Source organism: Lithobates pipiens, unplaced genomic scaffold (genome assembly GCF_037356315.1).
Source record: "Lithobates pipiens isolate NorthernLeopardFrog02 unplaced genomic scaffold, aLitPip1_a1.2 Scaffold_16, whole genome shotgun sequence".
In the NCBI taxonomy this organism is placed as follows: Eukaryota; Metazoa; Chordata; class Amphibia; order Anura; family Ranidae; genus Lithobates; species Lithobates pipiens.
Window position 1 is genome coordinate 556,209,021 of NW_027507748.1, and position 21,318 is coordinate 556,230,338.

Consider the following 21,318-nt stretch of genomic DNA (forward strand, 5'->3'; position numbering starts at 1 on the left):
ATGCTTGGTGGAGGATAAGTCCGTATTCACCTAATTTGTATTTCTGTTTACACTGTGGGTGATTCCAGTGTTTTCTCCTGAATAAGGATTTTATTGTGATCATCTTTTTTTTTGTAATACTACATTTATAGCACTGCATATTATTATATTTTTCCTGAAATGAGTATTGACAAAGAGACATACATGCTATGAAATTTCCGATATTGATATTTCAGCATCTATTCTTTCATTTTTTCACTCCTAGGTTAACTCCGGAGGAAATGGGTGCACCACAAGCAAAACTACTTAAGCAAGAGGTAATAGAGCAATACATCTATGTATTGCAAAAATTATTTCTTAAGTGTACTCAAAAATTATATTTCAGTGAGTGGATGTCGGTGGGTTGAATTGCTCACTGGTGGATCTTCAGGACTACTTTAGTGCCATGTCAGACTAGCAATTTTGTAGCAGTGAATGCAAGAAAACATGTTTTATCCTGTAATTCTGGGAGTAAGCATCTAATGTTTTTTTATGTCCTTGCAACAAGGCAGGATGAGGAGACAGCTAGTGGGAGTTTTTCGGTTAGGCTTCAAGTGGGGTCAAAAAAGGTGGGACAATAAAATGAATGAGCCTTTTACAAAGCTGCACAGTCTTTTATTATCTACTGGGACCCACTGACTGCACGATTCTATGGTAAAGGTGAACTTAGCCTTTAGAGTAAAACGTCACTTTTAGTGAAGTTGTCCTTAAAAAAAGCGGAGGTCCACCCTAAAGTGGACCTTCCGCTCATCGGAACCCTCCCCCCCTCCGGTGCCACAATCGACACCTTTCAGGGGGGAGGGGGGTGCAGTTACCTGGATAATCCAGGTAACTGCACCCACTTCCGGGATAGCTCTCTGCGGAAAGGGGCGTAACGTACGCCCCTTTCCGCAAGTGACCGCCCCTTCCCGCAAGTGCCCCGCTGCCTGCTGGGAAACACACAGATCCCAGAGGCAGCGGGGAGCGTCCTTATTGCGCAGCGCGATTCGCGCATGCGCAGTAGGGAACCGGGAAATGAAGCCGAAAGGCTCCATTTCCTGATTCCCATACCCAAGATGGCGGCGGCAGGACCCGACAGGCGACCTAGAGATCGGCTTCGGGTGCCGACATCGCGGGCGCGCTGGACAGGTAAGTGTCACTATTTTAAAAGTCAGCAGCTGCAGTATTTGTAGCTGCTGGCTTTTTAAAAAAAAAAAAACGCGGAGTCCCGGTGGACTCCCGCTCAGAGATCCTGTCACCAGGCCATTTATTTGAACATCAATCGTTCCATAAGATTACATAGTTACATAGCTACATAGTAACTATTTATCCCACCCAGTCACAGAGCCGACACTATATTAGACTAGCAGGAGGGTTCAATAACAACATCTAGATTGCTATGATAGAGCCTTTTTGTAAGTACTAGGGACTTTCTAAATTATAGTTGTAAATGCTGTTATTTAATATTGTTGCTAATTAGACATGTGTGATTTCTTTTGTTACGAATCTAAAGTAAGATTCCATTTTAGTTATTCTTAAATTTGGATGTATCCAAATTTCCGAATCACAAAAGTAACAAATTCCAATGAATCAAAAATAAATTATAACAAAAAGAATTATCCAAAATTGAGTCTGAAAAGGAATTTGAAAATACATTTTAATCTGAATTTGAAATGGAAACATTGCAATAAATGCAGTAAGATATACAAGTACAATAAGATGATGATTCCTTGATGAATCCTACTTAGGCTGATTTTATAGAATAGAATAAATATAAATAAAATAAATAGAATAAAATATTATAGAATAGAATAGAAAATAAAATAAAGGAATAAAATAGAAAAGAATAGAATAGAAAGAATAGAATAGAAAAGAATAGAAAATAAGAATAGAAGAAAATAGAATATAATAGAATCAAACAGAATAAAGGAATAGAATAGAAAAAAAATTGAATACCAATAATAGAATAGAAAATAAGAATAGAAGAAAATAGAATAGAGTTTAATCAAACAGAATAGAATAGAAAATGAATAGAATAGAAAAATAGAACAGAATAAAATAGAACTATAACAGCCGTCTTCTGAAATTTGAATTCCGATTCGATTATACAAAACAAATCCGAATATACTTTACAATTCTGAAAAGGAATTATTCTCACATAAAGAATTTGACCAAACAAAATGATTAACTTAATGAATGCATCCGAAACTATACAAATTTTTCTGTTGTGCACATTCTTTTTGATAATCGTAACACTCTCAAATCACACTGTGTACATTGCTAGCAGTGATTCTAGATGTTATCCTTCCGTTAAGACCATTATAAAATTGTAAAAGTGTAGTGCCTTTATTGCCCCTGTAATCTGGTGATCCTGGAACATCCCTGCTTGTGATGCTGGAATACCCTCTCCGCACATACACATCCTGATATAAAAAATTATGAGAAATCTGTCTTGTAAAATTGAATGTGATTGGTGATAGGGGAATCAGGGTGAGAGATATAGTGATGTATAACTTCATATCAGCTAACTTGAAATAATAAAATTAATTATAATGCTGTCTCTTTTTCTTAAGGTTGTGGAGGTGTCATTGCAAGGCGAATCAGAGGGGGTAAATACATCGATGAGGCATAGCATGGAAGAAGACAGTGGCAGCATTTCAGGGGAGAGCTTGGATGGTCATATGCAAGGTGGGGATGTTGCTGCTTTGCAGCATTAACATATGTACAGAAATTGTGTTTGTACTGTGTCATGCACTCCCATACAGATTGATCTCTTTGACACTCTTATGATTTAACTCTTAAAATCCTGACTTATTAGGAAAAGCCTCACTGTCCCAGGCTTCTGTAGACATTTTATGGCATGTAGTGTTGGCTTTTACTTAAAGTTTAGAAAGTGAACAATACCCTAATGCCGCGTACACACGAGCGGATTTTCCATCGAGAAAAACTTGGATGGTTTTTCCGCCGGAATTCCTCTCAAGCTTGGCTTGCATATAGACAGTCACACAAAAGTTCTCTGAACTTTCGACCACCAAGAACGCGGTGAGGTACAACACTATGACGAGCTGAGAAAATTAAGTTCAATGTGAGTATGTGTCGAATTGTTTCCGAGCATGCGTAGGAATTTTGCACGTCGGAATTTGTATCGACGATCTGAATTTACGATCAGAACTTTTTCTGACTGAAAAATAGAGAACCTGCTCTCAATCTTTTGCTGGGGGGAATTCCGCCAGCAAAAATCCGATGGAGCATACATATGGTTGGAATTTCCAACCAAAATCTCACATCTGACTTTTGCTGGGGGAATTTCCGATCGTGTGTATAAAACACCCTAATGCTGCATACACATGAGCGGAATGTCCGACAGAAAAAGTCAGACAGGAGCTTTTCATCGTATATTACGATCGTGTGTATGCCCCATTGGCCTTTTTTTCCCGAAAATTCTGACGGACCTAGAAATAGAAATTTGTTTAAATATTTCCAACGGAACCAATTCCTATCAGGAAAACCGCTCGTCTGTATGCTGTTCCGACGGACCAAAAACGAGGCATGCTCTGAAGCAAGTATGAGATGGAAGCTATTGGCCACTAGCTATTGAACTTCCTTTTTCTATTCCCATCGTACGTGCTGTACATCACCGCGTTCCTGACGCTCGAACTTTGGTGCGATTGTGTGTACGCAAGACAATTTTAACTGAATTCTGTTGGAAATCCGTCGGAAAAACCTTCAAAGTTTATTCAGACGGGAAAACCAGTTGTGTGTACAGGGCATTAGAGCTTTTACTGCCCCTCAGTTGCCTCTTAGTTGCCACCCTTAAGCTGCAAAGGCGGGCAAAAAGGGTTGTATATATGCCATGGCCACAATTCTTTGTGGCAAATATTATACCTCACGTTGTGCATGGCGGGCAGCGTCACCACCAAACCTGAACAAATTCAGGCGAATAGGGCTGTGCCACAGCCACAAGCCAGATGCTAGACTTGGGTTGTGGTGTGGTGGTCCCATTCAAAATCCCTGTTCTGCTCCAAAAAAAAAAAAAACATTCAGGAGACAGCAGTATCGTCTTCTGAATGCTTGACAGCCACTATTTTACCATTCTCTGATAAGTGATCAACCTTGGATTATTTTATAGAATGAGGCGGCACAGACTGCTGCCCATGTAAAAAAGCCCCTAGGGTTTGTGTTTATAGGCTCTTTTGCTTTAAGGGGGATATTCATGTCCATACAAATCCATATGAATGTGAAACCTGCTTGAAGCAGGTTAAAGGAAGATCAAATGTACCTATCAATGAATTTCGAATGATCACCGAAGAGTCTTAAACTGATTGCAAACTGATACACAAGCATAAGTCCCATTGAAACAGACCCTTCACCTATTTTAACATTTTGTGTCTGTGTATGGAGGAAAATATTATGGTCCATAAACATTTAGGCGTGTTGAATTCAGGGTTGATGCCTATGACAATGTCCTGCTGTTGTGGCTTCCAGACAACAAAGCAGCCATAAGCAGCTGGTTCATTACTAAGGTTTTTAATAACATGGGCTCAAAAGTCTGTAGAGATGTCTCAGTACCATATTTTATATTAATATATATTAATTATAACAGCCTGACAGGCCAAGTGGCTCTACAGATCCTTATGCACATTCAAGCATTTACTTGTGTACAGGTACGATTGAACAGCTCTGGATGCAGACCGGTCACGCCGGGGCAGCTCTTTCGCCTTTGTATGTAATTATACAGATGTGTGTAAAGATCCCAACAGCCACCCAGCCTGTGGCGCATAACCAAGCGGAGGCAAGTTAAAAGGATGTATTATGTAAACAGCAGAAAATAAAAATCTTCTTGTGCTTTAGGGAAAATGTGAAAAAAATTAAATAAATTTGCTTTGTATCTGTCCTTAGCTGTGACAGTAAGAATACCATCATCCCCAGGAGTTCCTCCTACAGACCTATCAATTGCTCTCCCACACCCATCTCCATGGAGTAGACAGCTACTGCAACAGACACTGATGGATGAAGGGTTACGATTGGCCAGGCTGGTATCACGTGACAGGTTGGGCCGCATTAGCCTGTGTGTGCCTGGGACTCCTCATATCTCAGGTGAGAAGCTAGCAGTAGTATATTTGCACATGGTTTTAATACACTGTAACTGAAGCTTTTGAATATGACTTAAAATATACCATAAATCACAGTTTTATTGGCTTCTTTTGCTGTCAATATACAGTATATCAGCAGATAAACAAAGCTATATTCCCTTGTAGTAGTATATGCCAGAATCCTTTCTTGAATTCTTAAAGAAAAATTTCACCACCTGTTTTTTTTTTTGTTTACTATCCCCTCTAATTTTGTCTGCTGGGTTATCCTAAATTAATGTACTCACATGCTCAGTGAAGCCAGGTACTTTCTCAAAAAATAGAAATATCCACCCAAAAACGGAGTATTCATAGCTGCAGCTTGTTTCGGCTGTGAGCACTTTCCAGAGACAAGCAATGGCAAGAAGAATGCAGAGGGAGGGGGACGTGTCAGCCTCTGCATTCCTCTTGCCATTACTTGTCGATGGAAAGTGCTCACAGCCGAAACAAGCTGCAGCTATGAATACTCCGTTTTTGGGTAGCGTGAGTAATAGTTACAACACCCTTTTCTACACCCTTAGCCCTTGTACACACGGTCGGAGATTCCGACGGAATGTGTCCGATCAGACCATTTTGTCGGATATTTTCCGACTGTGTGGTCTACATCGGACTGTTTCCGTCGGAGTATCCGACGGACCAAGTTTTCCAACTTGTTGGTAAAATTTTTCGACAAAATGCTCCCATCGGACATACTCCGATCATGTGTAGAGAATTCCAATCAGACAAAGTGCCACGCATGCTCAGATCAAATTCCTACACCAAAGCTATTGGCTACTAGTGTGAATGTAGTCGTAACGAAATAACGTCATCACGTCGGATTTTCTGACAACTTTGTCCGACCGTGTGTATGCAACAGTTTCGGACAAAATCCGTTGGAAAAAATCAGACGGACAAAATCCGACTTGGGTGGCGGAATCTCCGACCGTGTGTACAAGGGCTAACACATTTCTATAAAACGAGGATTCTGCAACTATTCATATCACTATTCCTGTGAAGGTTCCAGGTCATGGTATAGTATATAACTGGACTATATTACTCCATGTGTTCTGTTTCTCCCCTCTTCTCTGTTCAGTGGTCCTACATTTTGCTTGACCTTGTGGATGCTAAAAAAAAAATCCCTGTCTGGGTAGCCACAAACCTTTCAAAGCACTCCTGAGATGTCTGTTTTCTTTGTCTTTAAAGGGTAATTAAACGCTGCTATATTTTTTTTTAACTCATGGGCCCACAGGAGCTTTGTGCTCTAATTTGTTATAATGCATTGCGTATTAGCATATTATGGCAAATTTACCTGTAAAACAAAGGCCTTGTGCGCTGCGCTGACGCTTCCATCTTCTCCCGGTCAACCTCTGCAGCAATGCTGGCAGCACTCATGTCTATTTCCCAAAGACAACCTCTGGATATGATGCTGAGCACGTGCACTCAACTTCTTTGGTCGACCATGGTGAGGCCTGATCTGAGTGGAACCTGTCCTTTTAAACCACTATATGGTCTTGGCCACCGTACCTCAGCTCAGTTTAAGGGTCTTGGCAATCTTCTTATAGCCTATTTATGTAGAGCAACAATTCTTTTTTTCAGATCCTCAGAGAGTTCTTTACCATGAGGTACCATGTTGAACTTCCAGTGACCAGTATGAGAGAGTGAGAGCGATAACACCACATTTAACATACCTGCTCCCCAATAACACCTAAGACCTAATGAGTCACATGTCACCGGGGAGGGAAAGTGGCAAATTGGGCTCAATTGGGTGTACTCACGTTTGTTGCCAGTGGTTTAGACATTAATGGCTGTGTGTTGAGTTATTTTGAGGGGACAGAACATTTACACTGTTATACAAGCTGTACACTCACTACTTGCAGCAAAGCATCATTTCTTAAGTGTTGTCACATGAAAAGATATAATACATTTTTTTTACAAAAATGTGAGCGCTATACTCACTTTTGTGAGATACTGTGTATAAATATATAAAATCAGCCGTATGTTCAGCAGCCATGTGGGCTTCATGACTGTAAGATGTGGGCTTTGATCAATAAAATCACTATCATATTTAACATTAGATTTGACTAGGAGAATCACCTGGATTGCATCCTGATCAGCATGTCAGAGCAGGCTCCACTGCTGCTAAGCAACCTGCAACCATTAGAGATGGGCTTGGGTGTGTTTGAAACCCCATATGCCTGATCCCGCCAGAAAGCCGACACTGCACACGGCTAATCACAGGCAGTGAGACATTTCTTGATCTGTGCAGCTGCGGACCAGGAAATGTCTTAGGCCGCGTACACACGCGGGGACTGTTCGCCCAACTTTGTCCGCTGAACAGTGTTTCGGCGGACAGTCCGCCCGTGTGTGGGCTTTCAGCGGACAGTTTCAGCGAACAGTCTGCTGAACAAAGTTTTTCGGAAATTCCGAAAAACTGTCCGCTGAAACTTGGTTTCAGCGAACAGTCCCCTCGTGTGTAGGCTTGTTCGTCAAACTAAGTTCCGCGCATGCTCAGAAAGGATTTACACGCCGAAAGTTGTAATGCAGTGTATAGGACGTCGTATTTTCCGTCCCGTCGTACGTGCCGTTCACGTCATCGCGCACGGTTTCAGCAAACTGTTCGTTCGTCGTGTGTGGGCAAGTCGGTCCATGCTAATTTTGAGCGGACTGTTCGCTGAAACTGTTTGACGGACAAAGTTGAGTGAACAGTCCCCGCGTGTGTACGCGGCCTTATTGCCTGTGATTAGGTGTGTGCAGTGTCAGCTTTCTGGTGGGATCGGGCATGTGGGGTTTCAAACACACCCGAGCACATCTCTAACAACCAATTGTGCTGGCCCTCTTGTGCATGAGCCCATCAGCCCTATAAAGTAATCAGCACTGGGTCCTAATGCGCTGCCATGGAGACAGAGACCAGTGCTGTCAATAGACAGGACAGCAACTCTGGTAGTTCTGCCACTGGTCCACAGTGGGAAGATTCCACCATCCAATTGGAATGTGTAGAAGGGGGAATTGGATCATATTTTTTTTTTTTCATTCAACCTAATAGTTGAATGAAAAAAGTGATCAATGTATTGGCTGCCTAAGTGCTAAGACCAGCCATAGACAGTTTACATTTTGGCTGGTTCAGCGGGAACTGGCTGAGTCAATCAACTTGGGTACAACCAGCCTGCTGGTTACTCGTACGATTATTGCTAGCAGTTGCTATAGCTGCTAGTTATAATCACTGTTTGTTGGGAGAATACAATTGCTTGGCGGAAGGGATTCCCTCTCTCAGCACTGACTGTGTTGATGTGTTGCCTTTTCTGCAATCTGTGGTTGCAAGAAAGAAATTTGCACCATCTATGGGCTGCCTAACTGGAGCTGAAACTTTGTGAAGGTCTTGGAAGAACAGGAGGGGGGGGGGGGCAGATGGGGGAGAGAAGGGAGGGAGATAGGGGCATATCGTTGATCACAGTGTACTGCAGTGTGCACACTCACCCACGGGTCCAGGAGCTCAGGAATCATTGACACAGCCAGGAATCTGTAGCTGCTGATTTTCATATTTCCCGCCCACACATCCCCTCTCTTTTAGGGATAGCTGCACGCTGGGGATAGCAGAGTGGGATGGGCAGACACAGGAGGAACAGAGGCGGGAGGAGCTGTATTCCTCTCTGCTCTGCCATCCGTGAGGGGGTATGGGTGTGTTCGCTGGGCTGTGTAAGAGTGCCATAGACACTCTGCGCAGCCTGCAGTCACTAGTCTCAGAATTTACAGGCTGATTCTCCTGTCCTATGGATGGGGGAAATCAGTTTGTCTTTTCAAATTCTCACTAAGCTAATGGGAGGCTTGGGACCCCTGCCTGAGTTATTCCAGTTATTCCAGTGGCGGCCAGAGCAATGTGTGGGACCACAGGGCACCCACACGAAATGCAAACAAAAAAGTCCTTTTATTTAGGGGGGCACATGGGAGGGCACAGTATAATAAAGTAAAAATTTAAAACACCCCGTCCCGATGAGCTCACGCGCAGAAGCGAACACATATGAAAACGATAGTCAAACCGCACAATCACTGTGATCGTTAGAGCAGGTCAATAATTCTAGCCCTAGACGTCCTCTGTAACACAAAACATGCAACCTGTAGATTTTTTTAAATGTCGTTTATGGAGATTTTTGAGGGTAAAAGTATGACGCCATTCCACGAGCAGGTGCAATTTGGAAGCATGACATGTTGGGTATCAATTTACTTGGCGTAACATTATCTTTCACAATATAAAAAAACTGGGCTAATTTTACTGTTGTCTTTTTAAAATGAATTAAAAAAAGTGAATTTTTTCCAAAAAAAGTGCTCTTGTAAGACCGATACGAAAATACGGTGTGAAAAAAAGTATTGCAATGGCTGCCATTTTATTCTCTAGGCTGTTAGAAAAAAAACAATATATAATGTTTGGGTGTTCTAAGTAATTTTCTAGCAAAAAAAACAGTTTTAAACATGTAAACACCGAGTCTGAAAAAGAGGCTCAGTCCTTAAGTTGTTAAAGTAAAACTAACAATAAAAAACAAAAAAAAAATTAAAGTGCCCCTGTCCCCGTGTGCTCGCACGCAGAAGCAAACGCATACGTAAGTCCCGCCCACACATGAAAACGGTGTTCAAACCACACATGTAAGGTGTTGCAGTGAACGTTAGAGCGAGAGCAATAATTCTAGCCCTAGACTTCCTCTGTAACTCTAAACATGTAGCCATTAAAAAAATTTAAACCGTCGCCTATGGGGATTTTTAAGTACCGAAGTTTGGCGCCATTCCACAAGCGTGTGCAATTTTGAACCGTGTCATGTTAGATATCTATTTACTCAGCATAACTTCATCTTTCACATTATTCTCATATTGTAATACATGTTTAAGCTGTCGACTGCATCAACTCTTACCTGCACATAGCGTTCTTTAGTGGACAAATATTTCCAGTATAGGGCAAACTGTAAAGTTTCTGCCCCAGGGTAGCCATGGACCTGCTACAATAAAATAATACTGCACACATCTGCCTGGTGGAGAAAATCTTAGCTTACTGTCTGCCAAATTGGCTGTGAACAGAATTTGCCAAAATTGTTTATCTCTTGCGACTAGTTTCTATTGGGTTCTGCAATAAGCATGTCATCTATAGAGTAACTTATTATAAAAGCTCAAGTGTATTTCTTATGTTTTTAATATAAAGGAATGAGACAATTTCAATATTGTATTTATTATTTTTCCTATTACTTTCAGAGTGTGAGGATGGAGGATCAGAAAGTTGTTCAAGTCTGCCGGTTTCTCCACAAATTACAGACCTCCGAACGGGGAGCTGCAAGGAGCATGATTAAGAGAAAGGCATACCAGTCTAACGTCTGTTCAAGGCTAAGAATTTCCTTTATTCGCTAACCCAAAGCCATTTAGGGCACTGAGCCATCACATAATGATGTGTGATCACTATCTATAGTGCAACTACTATTTATAGTGTCCTAGGTATACAATGCATTTTCAGGCTTGGCCATTGGGCTTTCATGCAGAGATCTTGGGAGATATTTGGTTTAAATATACTGTAGTGCATAATGTAATGGGCTGGATCACGTTATATAACATGCTTAGCTTTTAAATGAGATTGCAACTGTAATGTTTTATTCATATACAGTAATATATGTTAGTAATAACAGTGAAATGCTTCTCATTACTAGTTACAGACAGTACGACAACAGACTGCATGGTATAGGATGTCAGGCTACAATGTAACTCATTTACAACCCAGTAGAGGCAGATAGCTGTACACCACATATAAGAGTCATGCAATACTGTCTATTGAACATGTTAAAGTATCTTGTATCTCACTGCATTTATACTTCTTCACTTGCTGATGTCCCAATAATCAGATTAAAAACAAGCAATCTGATTTTGGATATATGCTATATTCAGTCAATGATCCAGCTGGTAGTTAGCCCTTAGATGATGCATACATGTGATCCCCCGTTGGAAGAATGATGAATCTTTGAGCATTACATATTCATTTTTTTTACTGATTTGTCATGATTAGGGTCGCTGCCATATAAATAATGCTGTTTTTCCATAAACCTTTGCTTGAAATATTAGAATTTAAAGAGTGAGTCCATCCAGTATTGAGAGTTTATTTGTAAATGAACACCAGTGAACCAAAGAATGCATTGTGTGGTTATATCACTCAGACCGACCATAGGAGAGAATTCCCCACAAATACCAAGCAGAACTCTAGGAAATCAGTTACATGGACATTTGAAATACATATATGCTGGTTTACCTCCATAAAGATTTACAAACCTGGTAAACCAGACTTACAAATATCTGCCACGATGCTCAGCCAAGAAGGTGACACTCTTATTTCCTGCTTCAGCAGGGTGGTTTCCTGTGTCACGACTCCAACTCCAGTCTGCTCAGTAGACAATGAATCAGAAATTGACCATTCACACTCGCTGTAAAATAATTTGGTGCCATTTTTTTTTGTTTGGCATCTCCATGCACCTGCACAATGCATCAAAATGCACTTGTGTTGTAGTTCACTACAACACACATATCTGTCAACAACATACAGAACCTTCCCACCCAAAGACTGTCCCTCCTTGATGCGTTTTACCGCAATGGGCTTAGTTGCGTGTATGTTTTTCAAATGTGCATTTTGTGATTTGTCTGGAATTCCCCTATAGCAATTCCATTGAGTTAAGGGGAGCCCTGCATAACAACGTTGGTAGAGATCTCATCACTGGAGTCTGAAAAGAGAGTCTGGTGGCTATTTCACCCTACAAGCAACATGGAAATACCAGTTGTGGGTGGATTGACCCTTTAATAAAACTAGTCCTCATTACCAGAAGATATTAGTTAATAATAGTGCTGCTATCATAGATACAGTATGATATTTATGAGCACTGAATCATTTCACGCCCTTTATCCACTGAATTTATTATGGACTACACTTTGAATAAGCAGACGTTTTTCCTCTTAGTTGTTCCTTTGTGTTTCCCAGAAGCCCTGTAAACCACTTTTAAGAAAGCAATAAAACAGCTCATGTTCTGTCTGCAATAATACATTGTTTATTCATACGTTATCACAGCATCACTGACACTGCTTTATGGACTTCTTGGACTCCAGGCTAGCAGACCGGACACCAGCCTGTACAGACTTCATAATAGGCTGTGAAAGGAGTAACAAGCTTATACTCTCTGCCTTGGAAATTATATATCCTTATATAAGCTTTTTTCTCTACTTCCATTCAACAAATTATGTACAAAATGCTCAATGATTAGCGTAGAATCATGACTATACATTCCAGCAGGAACCTTTCAGTTCAGTCTATATTTTAGATTGTTATTTATTGTTGATACCTATATTATGTTCCTCAGTTGCCTTTATTATTTATTGTTTTGTGTTACTAAGCAGTGACCTATAGACATACAATCAGTTCTATGATCAATATTCTAGTCTTACATTCACTGTAATACCCTTCTTTGTTATTATATTACTATATGTATAAATGTGTAAATTCTTGTCTGTAGTTTTGCAGTCTAAAATACCTGTGAAGTGTCACGTTGCCTTTTGTAAAATGTCAGAATAATTGTTATGATCGTGACTCACTGCATGTTGCAATACTCCTGTGAAAGTAATTTCCAAGTCACAAGCCACTGGATCACTAAGCCTTCTATCCCGCATTGTGCCTGATTTACATGTTAAAGGATCAGTCCACCCAAAAGTGACATCTCGTCTTTATGATGATGGCGATCAGTTGAATCACTCAATATTTTCCTATATCTCTTGGGTTCCCAGAATTTTGCACCTGAGCTCTCAGGCCTGTCCACCTAATACAGTGATGCCTCCGTTCGCGAACGCTTCTGTTCACAAACAACTTGGTTTGCGAACAGAAGAGTTCACAAAAATTTGCTTTGGTACGTAAACTCTGCTTTGGTTCACAAACACGAGCCACGGCCATCTTCCCTGCTCTGATGCATTCAAATTGAGAAGAACAGTGCAAGATGAGGGTCTTCAGTGAATCAATCCACACAGATAGGGGTTTCTACCCCTGACCACCATGAGGGTGGGCTCACTTAATTGGGAATCATGGAAAAACAGTTCATATGAATTCTACAACTTCATCATGCCCTCAGATGATCTTTTCCTGGATGCACAGTGCTGTTTTCTGGCCCCTAGATTAGTCATTTAAATTGGGGTTTGAGATTGTTTTTTTTTGTTTTTGTTTTTAGATGTGCACATGAAAGAGGTCAGTTTAATGTAAAAGACCGTATGTAATATATGTTTAAAATCTTTTTTTTTGTTGTACTGTACATACATAACATAACATTTCATAATTTTCTATATAAACAAAAAAGAAAGTTTAGAACAGATTAACCTGATTTACATTGAACCCTATGGGAAAACGATTTTTCACTAAATATGTTTGTGAAGCAAAGTGTCATTGTACAGGCATACCCCACTTTTAAGTACACAATGGGATTTATTTACTAAAGCTTAAAAGTGCAAAATCAGGCTCACTTCTGCATAGAAACCAATGAGCTTCTAACCCCAGCTTGTTCAATTATGCTTTGGTAATAAAACCTGGAAGCTCATTGGTTTCTATGTAGAAGTGAGCCTGATTTTGCACTTTCCAGCTTTAGTTAATAAACCCCATTGTGTACTTAAAAGTGGGGAATGCCTATATAGCCTTTTTTGAGTGAGGCAGCTCCTACTGTAGAATTAGAAGGAGAATCTCTGGTAAAGGACGGAGCTGGGTACAATGGCAGGGACGGGATCATCTCAGGAAGCTAATGGATGATTTACATTTTTCATAAGAAAATGTCAATTTTTAGTGGACTGTTTTTAAAATGTAATATTCAATCGCACAATCATAGCAAATAGATAATCTTTGCTTATAATTGCTTTTAGTTGATATAGTACAATGTTATCAACTATCGTACACACTACGTGGTGCGCAAAGTAAACCTGTAGTTATGTTGTAAACTGCCAGAACCTGGTGTACAGTGATCTATTTTCCAAGTGCAGATATGCTTCCTGCTGCACCACAATATTGGTCAATGAAAGACCACCATCACAATGATGGACTGACCATAGAGTAATCTACTGGACAGGGAGGGACCATGGGCACTAGTCAATACTTAAATATGTAAGACATAGTGACACCAGTGTGGACATAGCTGGGGTCTCCTGTTACAGTAAGGAACTGACAGTTTACTAAGCTCATCCGGACTACAGGTACACTTTAGGCTACAACCCAAGCCGTCCAAGCCCTGTCTTTGTTCAGCAAACCAAAGTCAAATGCATACCCAAGCAACAACCCATCAAGTGTCCAAGGAAGGCTGTTACAGACAAATTAGAACAGCTGATGATGACATCAGCAATATTGGACACAGTCAAGACTGAATCATTATCTTCCATTCATTGCTCCCCCTCTTTTACACCTTAGAATATAAAAGGTCACATGAAGAGTATGAAGCTTATGTCAAACGACTTCAGGGAGACAGCTAAATACTCACTTTAATTTAAATATATGGAAGCTCTCTACTATGAAAAGGATTTTTATATCCATTCACCCATCCATGGGCTCCTGATATTTACACAGCTAGCCTGGTGATCTGTCTTTTCTATGCTCCAGTTAAACAACATAGCTAGGTCACCTTCCTGTCCCCAGGTTGTAACTGGACAGTGAATCAGCAACAAACTGGTCAGGCCATCTCTCTTCTCTCTCCTCCTGTGAGCATGTTCTGCTGTACAGGAGATTATATAAGGCTGATAAGTCAAATTCTGGCATTTACTCTAGTGCCATTTAATGTTCAATACATGTATTTTTAAATAAATATAAGACTGCATTCCTTGGTGTGTTTTAATATCTGCCTGGCTGGAGTTCAGTTGTAAATATAGCCTGACCAATGCAATAAAAATGAGCAGCTGGTCGTTGTACACTAAGTAATGTTCAGGTATAATGTTGACAAAGATAAAGAGAGGTAGGACAAGGCAGGGATAAAGATAAACACTGCCTGAGACAATCTTCTCATTTTGCCTTACCACAAAGCCATTCCTAACTGCCTCACATTCTTGCTAGGAGAAGCTATACAATGTTTGACTATTGGGAGATTCTGAAATATGCAGAATGTAATCCCTATGTGACAAGCAGCAATAACAAATTCCTGGAAGTCATCGCTTCCTGTTAAAGGGTTGCGGCTTGGACACTAGCTATCTCACCAACAATGTTCATGTATATCCTCAGCTACACAGACAGCTTGCCCTGAAAATATAGCGTAAATATACCTTGCCATACGTCCTACTGAGAAACCATTGTGTTGTTTAAATGTATAGTTCTTTATTAGGGATACAAAAATGGATTTCCTGTGTTGTTTGTGTTATGTATTATTACGGTACTAGTCCATGTGCAAAAGTAGATATAACCATATTTGTCCTGTTGTAAGTTACAAAGTAGCGTTCTGCAATACAGTATTTTGTAAAACTTTTTGGATCATTAGTCCCTAAAAATATCACCAAATACTATACTGTCCAGCTGTGTACCTTATGTAGAAAAATATAGAGTTGTGCAACATCCAATGGATGACCATAGCAGCCAATATTAATGAATAATCATAAATGTATATGGTAAATGTAGACATATATTACATTTTATGGGGGTGCAGTAAATGTTACACTATTACTTGTTAGCACAATGCTCTTAAATTAGTTTGCATGGTTAGGTGATTCATATTTGGCATGGTTCAGGTTATTAGGACTGACTAAGTGAACAATTATGTAAAGTGCTGTCAAATCTTTGGCAAGAAATTATTTCTTTTAACAAAACAGTTTGGCTCGTGTTCCTTTACATGTTTTGCAAAGTCGCCAAACTGAGTAATGGCCAACTATCTCATTAAATCAACTCTGTCACCAAGATATATAGCTGAAAATAAGGGTTGTCTGTAAAGAAACAATAACACACTTTTCCTGCCTCCTGGGTCGCTTTTTTGAAGAGCTAAGCCTGTTGAAGGATCTTCAAAAACCAACACACTTTTTGGGTATGTCGGAAGCGTGGGATCCCACTGCACTCTCTGGTTGGAACCACTGGCACCCTACATAAAGTAGCAAAGGAGTTGGTGGATCGAACCACAGAGTGCAGAGGCACCCAACCTTCCCAAAAGTGTGCTAGATACTGAAGATCCTTCAGCAAACTTAACTCTTCAATAAAGCAAAGATTGACAACTCAGGAGGAAAGTAAAAATGGGACACTTGAACATGAACTCTTTTCTTTACAGGTCACCCTTATTTTAACATTTTAATTTTAGTGACAGAGGAAGTAATTTGCCTTATTTTTCTGTATCATGTTCTGTATCAGGTCAGTGTTACTCATACATTTGCATTAGCATAATTGCAGGACATAATTGCGCCTTCACTGGCATAATTACAGAATGCACACAATAGCACAGAAGAGAAGTCAGTACTCAGATCTTGGCAAAAAAATAAAATGTCTCTTTATTGTGATCTTTAAAACAACACAAAAAAGCTTTGCTATCTGTTGTTGTATGGAGAAAACCTAAGGATGCTAGTATAGTTTTCCATAGAACCAATACAGTATCTCACAAAAGTGTTTTTGCAAATATTTTATTATATCTTTTCATGTGACAACACTGAAGAAATTACACTTTGCTACAATGTAGTGAGTGTACAGCTTGTATAACAGTGTAAATTTGCTGTCCATTCAAAATATCTCAACACACAGCAATTAACCTTCCTAGCGGTGATCCCAAGTCTGGCTCGGGCTGGGATTTCAGTACCACGAGCGGTTACCCCGAGCCAGACTCGGGATCGCATTGCTGGACATCCCCTTTGTCCCTAGTGGTCTGTCCAGTGCCCTGCATGCACTTTTATATTATAAATACAGTTTTTTTCTGCCTGGAATTTGGAGATTGTCCATAGCAACCAAAAACTGTCCCTTTATGTCAAAAGTGATTTTAGACCAAGTAGAAAACAGCGATAATAAATTAGAATCACTTACAGAATTGAGCGATAGCGATTTGTGGGCAGATCCGTCATCAAACACTAAATCTAATGACAGCGACAATTCTGCAAATGAGCAAATTTCAGTGTTTTTGGATTTGATTACATTATTGAATAATTTTTATTATTATTTATTATCATTATTTATTATATTATCTGGTTTGAACAGATTTAAGAGAATTATTCCTAAGAATTGCAGGCCTACAATATGAAACGCCAAATTACCATGCAAAATAATTGTACCGCTTTCAGCACCTAAAATCAGAACTAATCATACCGCCAGGGAGGTTAATATCTAAACTGCTGGTAATAAAAGTGAGCAAAAAATGTCCAAATTGGGCCCAAATTGTCAATATTTTGTGTGGCCACCAATTATTTTTTTAGCACTGCCTTAACCCTCTTGGGCATGGAGTTCACAAGAGCTTCACAGGTTGTCACTGAAGTCCTCTTCCACTCCCATATGATGACATCACGGAGCTGGTGGATGTTAGGGACCTTGCGCTCCTCCACATTCAGTTTGAGGATGCCCCACAGATGCTCAATAGGGTTTAGGACTGGAGACATGCTTGGGCAGTCCACCAGCTTTACCCTCAGCTTCTTTAGCAAGGCAGTGTTTGTCTTGGGGGGGTGTTTGGGGTCGTTATCATGTTGTAACACTGACTGCCCTGTGGCCCAGTCTCCGAAGAGAGGGGATCATGCTATGCTTTAGTATGTCACAATACATGTTGCCATTCATGGTTTTCTCAATGAACTGCAGCCCCCCAGTGCCGGCAGCACTCATGCAGTCCCAGACCACGATACTGCCACCACCATGCTTGACTGTAGGCAAGACACATTTGTCTTTGTACTCCGCAACTGGTTGCCGACACACACGCTTGACACCATTTGAACCAAATAAGTTTATCTTGGTGCCAACAGACCACAGGACATGGTTCCAGTAATCCATGTCCTTAGTCTGCTTGTCTTCAGCAAACTGTTTGTGGGCTTGTGCATCATCTTTAGAAGAGGCTTCCTTCTGGGACGACAGCCATGCAGACCAATTTGATGTAGTGTGCGGCATATGGTCTGAGCACTGACAGGCTGACCCCCCACCCCTGCAACCTCTGCAGCAATGCTGGCAGCACTCATACGTCTTTTTCCCAAAGACAACCTCTGGATATGACGCTGAGCACGTGCACTCAACTTCTTTGGTCGACCATGGCGAGGCCTGTTCTGAGTGGAACCCGTCCTGTTAAACCACTGTATGGTCTTGGCCATCATGCTGCAGCTCAGTATGAGAGAATGAGAGCGATAACACCAAAATTAACACACCTGCTGCCCATTCACACCTGAGACCTTGTAACACTAAAGACGCTGGGGAGGAAAAATGGCTAATTGGGCCCGATTTGGACATTTTCACTTAGGGGTGTACTCACTTTTGTTGCCAGCGGTTTAGACATTAATGGCTGCGTGTTGAGTTATTTTGAGGGGACAGCAAATTTACACTGTTATACAAGCTGTACACTCACTACTTCACATTGTAGCAAAGTGTCTCTTTTTCAGCGTTGTCACATGAAAAGATAGAATAAAATATTTACAAAAATGTAAGGGGTGTACTCACTTTTGTGTGATACTGTATGTAGGCCCTGGCTTGCACAGGTTTTAGAAACTGGTTCTTCAAGCTCCTGAGCTTAGATCAACCTGATGTCAAGTTGGTAAGGAAATGCTATTATTTCCTGTATTATTGGAAGGCTGGTCAGGTGCAGATAAGCCCTAAAGCAATAAATAATTTGAAATAATGATATATTGCAGGCTGCAGAAGCATTATTAATAATCTATTGCTCAGTAAGAGCAGTTGGGGCCCCCCTTGATCTGACTGCACCCGTACCTCCAAAATAATAACTAACCAGTGTTCAGATGCCATCGATCTAGACTGAAAACCAGGTTCTTAATGTTTGCTTTTCATGTTTGCCCAAGTTTAACCCTGTAAAATAAAAATATATTTTGTAATACAAGCTAACTAATGAAAGCCATATCTGTTGCAAAAAAAACCTCTACTTTGCATCAAATATAAGTGTCACTAAAACAAACAATTTGCAGGGAACATGAAGAGAAACTACTAAAGTTGTATCTATGATCAAAAAGTAAAATCATTTGTTCATTTTTCACATTGTGTTTCAATTATTTCTATCCTACCCATATTACTCGGAATGATCTGAACGTTTGTAACGATCCCACGCATTTTCTTTCTTGAATTCTGTGACACATATTCATTGTGTCCTGTGAGTAGGCACTGCTGTATCACAGATTTCACAGAGCCTGCCTTCTGAACTACAGAGGTGTTTAGAGGAGGAACTCAGAAGTACAGGAAATACTGCTTGCAGGCAGGAAGGTACTATGGGATATGTAGTCCTTAGGAATTGTAGTAGACAGCAGAGGAGAAGCTGCAAAGGGTGCAGTGAAGAGATGTGGTAAGAGATGGCCAGCAGACAGGCACCTCTAACAACATAAAGGAGATTTTTTTTAATATAAAAGCCTATGGCTTGTCTAAAATAACTATTGTTTATTGTCAATACGCTGAAGTTGTAAAAAAAAAAGACCATTACGGCCAACTCAATTGGTAAGTTAAATTATCCATTGGCTTCTTATGTCTTTTATATCTACTCCCTGTATGGACAAAGGTGTGACTTCTTCAGCTTAACTCTCAATTATTTGTAAAGTGTACATAATGGCTAATTTATCACGGGGCGAGTGATAACATCTAGTTTTATGGCCATGACAGCTGGGTGGAACAAAGGACATCTTGCAACTTGAGTCACTGAGAAATATAAAATGCCAGTAAATGACAACAACCATACAAAAGTGAAATATTTTTCAACTGTAGTACTAAAATGAGTGATATTTACATAGCAAACAGTTGGGTAAAGGGAGTTACTGTGTGCAAACATACTGCTCACTTGGTTAAGAAAATCCTGTTGGATAAATGCACTTGCTGTTATATATGCCCCACGATAAGTAATGATTTCACTTTTTTATAACCCCCCCAACATACTCACTTTTTAAAATTAATTCCTTATAATTTGTTTTAGGAATCATTGTATTATATAATACCTTGCCAAGCTCAGAATGCTAGTAATATAACATTTAGAACAGCTCTCTGTACATCCCAAAAAATGATATAAAGCGGGTTATTTACAAAAGGCAAATCCACTTTTCACTACAAGTGCACTGCAAATGCACTTAAAAGTACACTTGTTAGTGCCGTCATTGTAAATCTGAGGGGTAGATCTGAAATGAGGGGAAGCTCTGCTGATTTTATCATCCGATCATGTGCAAGCTAAAATTCAGTTTTTTATTTTCTTTGCTTGTCTCCCTCAGATCTACAGCGCCTTTACTTCTATGTGCACTTGTAGTGCAAAGTGGATTTGCCTTTAGTAAATAACCCCCGAAGTGTTCACCATAAAATAAATAGATGAGATCAAATTTTCATTTCAGTGCTTCTACATGTTAATCACTGCTCCCTCTGTTATATGTGTGTCCTAGATGAGAATAACCGCCTACTTGTACGATTACTATGTGACACAGTGTGATCTCAATGTTAAACGATGGGCTGTGTTTTGTTTGTGTTCTGCATAGAAATTCTAGCGGTAGTCTTTTATTTTACATTAGAATATTTATTTTGTTATTTGAAACAATAAACTTTATTTTACATCTTATTTGTAGTCTGCGTGTTTACTCCTGATGACTTTGCTCTGTGTAAGTGACTTTTTTTCTAAACATTGTACTGTATATCTGGCAATGTTGTATATAATTATTATTTATAGGGTAGAGGTGGGTTGAATCACCTTTCCACTTGAAAAGCCAATTGTTTTACATTACAGAGAATGGAGGGGACAAGAGTACTTAGCTTATGCTGCAGTAGGCGCGGGACTCAATGTCAGGGAGGGTAGGGAATTTCAGATCTTTCCACTGGATTCTGCAAAAGCCAGTGGATGATTCAGTGAAGCAATGTCCACCCTTAACGGAATTATCCCAACTGACTGGACTAACACTTTGAAGAAGAAATCAAATCTGCAAATAAAAGTTGGCTGGTGAATTTCTAATGATGTCTTGGAAATTTGAAGCGGTGTTAAAGTGGTCAGGAAATTAAGTCCTGCTAGATCACTCCAGGCTGGCCGCCGCCACGTGGGTGTGCCGTCCGGGACCCCCGTGAGTCCGTCCGCGG

The 21,318-nt window shown here is 40.2% G+C and overlaps 1 protein-coding gene across 1 annotated transcript in view; it reads left to right on the plus strand.

The window, feature by feature from the left end:
- The window catches only part of NAB2 (NGFI-A binding protein 2), an 87,398-nt gene extending 66,589 nt beyond the window's left edge, over window positions 1–20,809 (plus strand). Inside the window, exons 4-7 of the mRNA XM_077483567.1 lie at window positions 245–296; window positions 2,571–2,685; window positions 4,897–5,094; window positions 10,338–20,809. Coding sequence (XP_077339693.1) covers window positions 245–296; window positions 2,571–2,685; window positions 4,897–5,094; window positions 10,338–10,432 — 460 coding nt within the window. The 3' untranslated portion in view covers window positions 10,433–20,809. The remainder of the gene's footprint in view (window positions 1–244; window positions 297–2,570; window positions 2,686–4,896; window positions 5,095–10,337) is intronic.
- The last annotated feature ends 509 nt before the right edge of the window (window positions 20,810–21,318 follow it).